Source organism: Sapajus apella, unplaced genomic scaffold (genome assembly GCF_009761245.1).
Source record: "Sapajus apella isolate SASKATOON/1434 unplaced genomic scaffold, GSC_monkey_1.0 scaffold3, whole genome shotgun sequence".
Classification (NCBI taxonomy): domain Eukaryota; kingdom Metazoa; phylum Chordata; class Mammalia; order Primates; family Cebidae; genus Sapajus; species Sapajus apella.
The window spans coordinates 3,228,433-3,237,026 of record NW_022436943.1 but is presented as its reverse complement, the minus strand read 5'-3'; the positions used below and the strand labels follow the sequence as shown (position 1 = coordinate 3,237,026).

Below are 8,594 nucleotides of genomic sequence, written 5' to 3'. Positions count from 1 at the left end.
TTTTTTTTTTTTTTTGAGACTGAGTTTCACTCATGTTACCCAGGCTGGAGTGCAATGGCGCGATCTCGGCTCACTGCAACCTCCGCCTCCTGGGTTCAGGCAATTCTCCTGCCTCAGCCTCCTGAGTAGCTGGGATTACAGGCACGCGCCACCATGCCCAGCTAATTTTTTGTATTTTTAGTAGAGACGGGGTTTCACCATGTTGACCAGGATGGTCTCGATCTCTTGACCTCGTGATCCACCTGCCTCGGCCTCCCAAAGTGCTGGGATTACAGGCTTGAGCCACTGTGCCCGGCCTTTTTTTTTTTTTTTTGAATCAGGGTCTCACTCTGTCATCCAGGTAGGAGTGCAGTGGGGCAATGTCGGCTCATTGCAGCCTCAACCCACACCCCCATCCCAAGACCCCGGGGCTTAATCAGTCTTCCCCCCTCAGCCTCCCAAGTGACTGGACCAACAGGCATATACCACCAACCCAGCTAATTTTGTATATTTTTTGCAGAGACCAGAGCTCCCTATGTTGCTCAGGCTGGTCTCGAACTGCTGGCCTCAAGCAATCCTCCTGCCTCAGCCTGTCAGAATGTTGTGAGCCACCCCACCCGGGCAGAGTGAGGATGTTTTTGAGGACTGTGGTAAACAGCCTCGTCATATTTATATCCTGTATAATCCTCTCCCTTTGAGCACGGGCTGGACCTAAGGACTATTGGGACTCTTTTCTTTCTTTCTTTCTTTTTTTTTTTTTTTGAGACAGAGTTTGACCTTCTAGGCCAGGCTGAAGTGCAATGGTGTGATTTTGGCTCACTTCAACCTCCGCCTCCCATGTTTAAGTGATTCTCTTGCCTCGCTTCCCAAGTAACTGGGATTACGGGGGTGTTACATGTCCAGCTAATTTTTGTATTTTTAGTCGAGATGGTGTTTCACCATATTGGTCAGGCTGGTCTTGAATTCCTGACCTCAGGTGATCCATCTGCCTGGGCCTCCTAAAATTCTGGGATTACAGGCATGAGCCATCATGCCTTGCTGGACCTAGGTGCTATTTTCTGAGTAGTAATAGAATACATAAAAGTGATGGGATGTCATTTTTGGTATTAGGTTAGAAAAAAGGACTGCGATCTCTCATTTTCTTTTTCTTTCTCTTCATCTTTCTCTTCCCTAACGCTGGGGCAAGCCAGCTGCTTCTTATGAAGAGGTATAAGTGGACAGGAACTGAGGCCTCCAGCCAACAGACAGAGAGGACCTGAGGCCTGCCAGCAACCATGGGAGTGAGTTTGAAAGAGGACTGTCAGCCGGGCGCGGTGGCTCAAGCCTGTAATCCCAGCACTTTGGGAGGCCGAGGCGGGTGGATCACAAGGTCAAGAGATCGAGACCATCCTGGTCAACATGGTGAAACCCCGTCTCTACTAAAAATACAAAAAATTAGCTGGGCATGGTGGCGCGTGCCTGTAATCCCAGCTACTCAGGAGGCTGAGGCAGGAGAATTGCCTGAACCCAGGAGGCGGAGGTTGCGGTGAGCCGAGATCGCGCCATTGCACTCCAGCCTGGGTAACAAGAGCGAAACCCCGTCTCAAAAAAAAAAAAAAAAGAGGACTGTCAAGCCTTGAGGGAGGTGCAGCCCTGGCTGACAGCTTGATTGTATCCTCATGAGAGCCTGAGCCAGAGGACACAGTTAACCTCACCCAGATTCCTAGCCCATTTAAACTGTGAGGAAAGGCCCGGCGCGGTGGCTTACACCTGTAATCCAAGCACTTTGGAGGCCAAGGCTGGCGGATCACCTGAGGTCGGGAGTTCAAGACCAGCCTGACCAACATGGTGAAACCCTGTCTTTAAAAAAAAAAAAAAAAGAAAAAGAAACTGTGAGAAAAAAAAAAGTGTATTGTTTATTAAGCTGCTAAATTTGGGGAGATTTTTACCCAACAATAGGTAATGAAAACAAGGATATTGCTCATTACTCAAAATCACTATATAAAGCCCCTGAAAAATTGAAAGCTGCAACTAGGGAAACACAGAGTCTCCAAGAACACTGTGTTTCTTCTTAGAGACAGTGAGAAAAGCACATACATGTGTTTTCCTTTTAGTTTTGGCCACCAGGAAGCTCAGCCAAATGTATGACCCAATTTTAATAACTGTGTAAGCCCCTATGACCTGCTTATCTGTGTTCTTATTCTTGGCCTTTCATTTTATTCTGACTTTTTTTTCTCTCTCTCTTTCTTTTTTTTTTTTTTAGGGACGGAGTTTCGCTCTTGTTACCCAGGCTGGAGTGCAATGGCGCGATCTCGGCTCACCGCAACCTCCGCCTCCTGGGTTCAGGCAATTCTCCTGCCTCAGCCTCCTGAGTAGCTGGGATTACAGGCACGCGCCACCATGCCCAGCTAATTTTTTTATAGTTTTTAGTAGAGACGGGGTTTCACCATGTTGACCAGGATGGTCTCGATCTCTTGACCTCGTGATCCACCCGCCTCGGCCTCCCAAAGTGCTGGGATTACAGGCTTGAGCCACCGCGCCCGGCCCTCTTTTTTTTTGAAACAAGAGGGAGTTCCCTCTTGCTGCCCAGGCTGGAGTGTGGTGGCACGGCTCACCACAAACTCCACCTCCCAAGTTCAAGGGATTCTCCTGCCTCAGTCTCCCAAGTAGTAGCTGGGATCACAGTCATGCGCCACACACCCGGCTAATTTTGTATTTTTAGTAGAGACAGGGTTTCTCCATGTTGGTCAAACTGGTCTTGAACTCCCAACCTCAAGTGATCTACCTGCCTCGGTCTCCCAACGTGCTAGGATTACAGGCATGAGCCACCGCGCCTGGGCCTGACTTTTCCTTTTCTTCGTACTGATTTTATTAGCTCATCTATATTTTTCTATATGATATGAATTATGGTAAACCACCACAAATTCAGCTTACAGAGAAGCAAGGCATTCGTAAACTTTTTTTTTTTTTTTTTGAGACTCTCACTCTACGGCCCAGGATGGAGTGCAGTGGTGCGATCTTGGCTCACTGCAACCTCTGCCCCCTGGGTTCAAGTGATTCTCTGGCCTCAGTCTCCCAGCTACTTAGCTGGGATTACAGGTGCACAACACCATGCCTGGCTAATTTTTTATTTTATTTTATTTTATTTTTTAGTAGAGGCGGGGGTTTCACCATGTAGGACAGGCTAGTCTTGAACTCCTGACCTCAAGTGATCCACCTGCCTCTGCCTCCCAAATTGTTGGGATTGCAGGCATTAGCCACTGCGACTGGCCCATAAATCATTTTTTAAAAATAGTTTTTTAATTTAAAACGTAGTTTTGCATATTAAAAAAAAGTTTTGCATAGGTTGAACACAAAGTGCCTGGAGGTGGTGGTGGGAAGATCAGGTCATAGGAGGGTGGCTCAGGAGCCCCAACCATTGGCCAGGGGTGACTTGGATTGTGTCAGAAATATCAAGTGATAACGACAAAAAAGGGAAAAAGGATGGCAACTGGTTGCCATCCCAGAGGGAGGGGCCGAGGGTTCACCCAGCCACCCACAATGGGATCCTTGCTACATGTTCCTGGCAAGGGCTCCCCTAAGTCCCTCCTGCTCAGTCCCGCCCATCACATCGGCCCCGCCCTCACCCCGGCCCCGCCCTTCACACGCGCAGCGTCGCGCAGCCTCAGTCTCCCAGCCAGTCCGGCGGCCTCGGCGGTTGCGCGCTTAGCCCTCCTCCCTCCGTGCTGTGCGCGCCTTTTCTGCTCTGCCAGCCTCATTTCGGGGCGGTTAGGCTGCGCGCCTGTGGGGACGGGGCCCAGAGCAAGCGACCGTGACAATGGGGCAAGGCGGCTGGGTCGGGCCGAGGGCAGCGGCCGAGGTGAAGGCGGAAGGAGGCGGCGGTGTCGGAGGGGTAAGATGGCGGCCCCGGTCCTCCTGAGAGTGTTGGTGCTGCGGTGGGAGCGGGTGGCCCAGTATGCCATGTGTGGTGCGGAAATCCTGCTTTCCATCTATGCCTACCAGGTGCAGAGGGAGCAGGAGCGGGACCCCGAGCACTGGGCCCTCTGCGACCTGGGGCCCTGGGTGAGGTGCTTCTCCACCTTTGCCTCCAGGTAGCCATTAGGGAGTGGGCCGGGAGCGGCCGCGCGGGGCCAGGGTGCAGGCTGGGGGTGGGGAGCTCGCGGCGGGAGCTCGGGCCTGGGCTGGCTGGGACCTGGCGGTGTGGGAACGGACGGGGTCCGGCCGGGGCCTGGCGGGGGGCGGCAGCTGGACGCTCCTGCCCCAGGGGCGGCCGGTGCCCAGGCAGCGCTGCAAAGATAGCGGGGCTGCGAGGACGCCGGGGAGGGTTGAGGTCAGAGAGTGCATCTGGGAGGCCGGGGCGTAGGGATGCGGTTGGGCGGGCGGGGGCCGCGCTGGGCTGCAGCGCGTGGGTCTGAGGAGGGTGGGGCCCGGCCAGCCTGATGGGTTTCCTGGTTCTCGGGAGGAGGACCGGGGTGTAGGACCTTGTCCGCCGCACCCGCGAGGCCAGCGGCCGCCTCTTGTTCCCCCCATCGCTGCAGCCGAAGCTTTGGGGCCGGCTTGGACTCAGGGGGTTTGCGTTTCCCAGTGTCTTCCTGGTGTTAGGACGGGTGTTTCCGTGGTCAGGTCTCCTTGTACTCCAGCGCTAGAGAGAATTTGCAGACATACTGGGACGGTGACAGGGCAAACACGAGTTTGACCCTACTCTGGAAGAAGATACCGGCACTTAACATACGTGATTTCTTGGATTTCACCTTGTATATTTCAGTGTGGCAGGAGGGGGAAATGATCTGAGTTTGGGTCTGAGTTTAAGCTTCATTGGAGTAAATGACAAGTATGTTATGTGTATGGTGATGTTTTAGGTATTGGGATGAGTTTTAAACTTTGTTGCTTATTAGTGTAATAGGATACCCACAGCAGATTAAAAACACACGCTTTGCTAAACTGGAGCTATTGGTTTGTTACTGATCATTTTAGTTTTTTTTTTTTTAATGTTGTAATTGGTTTGTCTGTTGTTTTCTTTTAACGCATTAAATTTTCCTAGGCAAGTTACTTTGAAAAAGGGAGGAATTTACATTTTAAAGGTGGCTGCTGTTTTTAATTTAATGTGTTTATTTGGGGGGAGGGGGGGTTTAAAAACATAACAAGTTGAAGAAATGATTTCAGAATATGTAGGTTACGATTTTTATAGAGACTGTTTAATATTTAGATGTTTGTTAACATGTTTGTTAACAGTCACATTTGAGCAATTTCTTCCCCTCCTGTTGATTGGTAAATTGGTATGTAGACAGAAATGCATAGCCCACTAGTTTATTTCGACTCGCATATTGTTGATTACATGAACAAGGTAGCATTGGAGTTTGTCTTGTTATTGGTTACAAACTTCAGGGTGCGGAATTTTACTTAGCCTTCTTATGGACCAGATACTCTGTCTCATTTGCTCTTAAACCAAAATCCTGTAGCTTTTTACAGGGGAAATAATTCTCACATGGCCAAATGAAACGTTTTGAAAATGCATTTAAAATGTAGGTATTAGTTTACAGGGGCAAATAGATGTGACAAAAAGCTCACAGTTGTTGGTGGTTATTCTGACCATAATAGGCTGATACCCTTTGAGAAACATTGTCTTTTATGCAAAATGTTTGTTACTTCCACTTTGGGAAAGGACTTTTAAACTCCTAAGTACCTTCCACCTGATGTTAGTTGACTGAATAAATTTGTAAGGAAAACTTGCAGCAGCACATTTCAAGTATTTAAGAAAAAAGAACTAAAAATAACTTTTGATTCTGGTTTAATATGGAATTTAAGCAGAATTATTACCAATTTTAGATTTTTTTTTTTTTTTTTTTTGTTTTTTGAGACAGAGTTTCGCTCTTGTTACCCAGGCTGGAGTGCAATGGCACGATCTCGGCTCACCGCAGCCTCCGCCTCCTGGGTTCAGGCAATTCTCCTGCCTCAGCCTCCTGAGTAGCTGGGATTACAGGCACGCGCCACCATGCCCAGCTAAGTTTTGTATTTTTAGTAGAGACGGGTTTCACCATGTTGACCAGGATGGTCTCGATCTCTTGACCTCGTGATCCACCCGCCTCGGCCTCCCAAAGTGCTGGGATTACAGGCTTGAGCCACCGTGCCCGGCCACCAATTTTAGATTTTTTTAAAAAACAAGTCTAAAATAAATGTACCTTTTAACATTGGGGCATGGAAGGAGTACTTTACTGTATATTTAAGTTCTTAAAATTGACTTTGTTAAAAAAGAGTTTTGAACCATTTAATAAGCAGACACTGTAAATATTCTCATAGTTATATGTCCTGCAAGAGCTGTGTGTGCATCATAAAACATCAAGAAGTATATTAAAAGTATATATAAGTACATGTAAGATTAAAGGTAACTGGATCTCTTTATAGTTTAAATTTGAATTTAATATGTTGTGACCGAAAGTGCTGTTTCAGTGTGTAGCTGTGGACATAAAACAGTTTAACTTAGATGCTTGTTAAGCATAGGTAAAAATAAGATATGCTAATAAGAGTAAATAACTTACTTGCTATCTATACAGTGAAATTATTTTAAGAAATTTGTTTGGTTTGATCAGCCTGTTTATAAACTACTTGCAAAAATCAAGTAGTTTATAAACTACTCATTTAATAAATGAATTTACAGGTCAACTTATTTTGGAAATAGTTTATAAACAGGCTGATCAAAATCACATATGTATATATACATATATAGTCACATATATATACATATATAGATTAATTTTCTTTTGGAAGTACGTAGACAAAACATTGAAAGTTTTTATTTTGTCAAGCTGAAAGAGACTTTAAATGAAAGCTGATTATTGGACACCTCAAGTTAGTTTCTTTTGAGTAGTGATTGCCATGTAGCAGTACTACTCAAAGATGTGACACTTAGGAAAAGAAAGTTTGAGTCCAGGCTGGGTGTGGTGGCTCACAACTGTAATACCAGCGCTTTGGGAGGCTGAGGCAGGTGGATCACCTGAGGTCGGGAATTCGAGACTAGCTTGACCAACATGGAGAAACCCCGTCTCTACTAAAAATACAAAATTAGGTGGGTGGGCGTGGTGGTGCACACCTGTAATCCCAGCTACTTGGGAGGCTGAGGCAGGAGAATTGGTTGACCCCAGGAGATGGAGGTTGCTGTGAGCCTAAATCACACCATTGCACTCTAGTCTGGACAACAAGAGCGAAATTCCGTCTCAAGAAAATTTGAAGCCACCTGGCTCACGCCTGTAATCCCAGCACTTTGGGAGGCCGAGGTGGGTGGATCATCTGAGATCAGGAGTTCAAGACCAGCCTGACCAACATGGAGAAACCTTGTCTCTTCTAAAAATAGAAAATTACCTGGGTGTGGTGGTACATACCTGTAATTTCAGCTACTCAGAGAGCTGAGACAGGAGAATCACTTGAACCTGGCAGGCAGAGGTTGTGGTGAGCCGAGATCGCACCACTGCACCCAGCCTGGGCAACAAGAGCAGAAACTGTGTCTCAAAAAAAAAAAAAAAAGAAAAAAAAAAAGAAAAAATGAGCCCGAGAAAAGTTAACAGATGAAAAAGATTGGCAAAAAGAAAGTCCTCTTTCAGGATTCAGTGTCAGCACATGGTTTTGGATAGCTTATACTCAACTTTATTCTCATTTCACAATCCCCAAATGTGCTAATCCAAACAGAATAAGGTAGGGATTAAAGAGAGAATCTTGAGGGGCATGTATTATCTGTGTGTAAAGTGCCATATTATTTTGGGGCCATAATGATGTAAAGTGTCAGACTTTTAGATTTCTACAGAAATATTTCCCCAAAATTAGGAGGCTACAATAGAAATGCTGATTTTTTTTTTTTTTTTGAGACTGAGTCTTGCCCTGTCACCAGGCTGGAGAGCAGTGGCGTGATCTCAGCTCACTGCAGGCTCTGCCCCCTGGGTTCAAGTGATTCTCCTGCATCAGCTCCCTGAGTACCTGAGATTACAGATACATGCCACCATGCCCAGCTAATTTATGTATTTTTAGTAGAGACAGGGTTTCACCTTGTTGGCCAGGATGGTCTTGATCGCATGACCTTGTGAGCCACCATGGCTGGCCTGATTTTTTATTTCTACCAGGTACAGCCAGTAAAAGGAAATGTCACACCACTATCTCCTGTCACCATCATTTCATTTAACAAAAGGATATTTTCACTCAAATAATTTGAAAGAACAGAATCTCTCACAATAAATTTTATTTTTTATTTTTTTGAGACGGAGTCTTGCTTTGTTGCCAGGCTGGAGTGTGGTATATTTTTTAAAAACCTAAACAGAACATCTAGAGTTGGAAATAAATTTTAAAGTACAATGATGGCGGGCCGGGCGCGGTGGCTCACGCCTGTAATCCCAGCACTTTGGGAGGCCGAGGCGGGTGGATCACGAGGTCAAGAGATCGAGACCATCCTGGTCAACATGGTGAAACCCCGTCTCTACTAAAACTACAAAAAAATTAGCTGGGCATGGTGGCGCGTGTCTGTAGTCCCAGCTACTCAGGAGGCTGAGGCAGGAGAATTGCCTGAACCCGGGAGGCTGGAGTGCAATGGCACGATCTCGGCTCACTGCAACCTCCGCCTCCCGGGTTCAGGCAATTCTCCTGCCTCAGCCTCC

At 47.0% G+C, this 8,594-nt stretch overlaps 1 protein-coding gene across 6 annotated transcripts in view; it reads left to right on the top strand.

Moving 5' to 3' along the window:
- Positions 1 to 1,183: 1,183 nt before the first annotated feature.
- The window catches only part of LOC116530332 (multidrug resistance-associated protein 1-like), a 44,906-nt gene continuing 37,495 nt past the window's right edge, over positions 1,184 to 8,594 (top strand). For 3 of the 6 annotated variants that reach the window (XM_032248409.1, XM_032248392.1, XM_032248402.1), the window contains exons 1-2: positions 1,190 to 1,259; positions 3,879 to 4,049. In XM_032248409.1, coding sequence (XP_032104300.1) covers positions 1,254 to 1,259; positions 3,879 to 4,049 — 177 coding nt within the window. In that variant the 5' untranslated portion in view covers positions 1,190 to 1,253. Of the gene's footprint in view, positions 1,260 to 3,621; positions 3,851 to 3,878; positions 4,050 to 8,594 lie in introns of those variants that run through there. The other 3 variants (XM_032248398.1, XM_032248427.1, XM_032248419.1) reach the window with 3 other exon arrangements.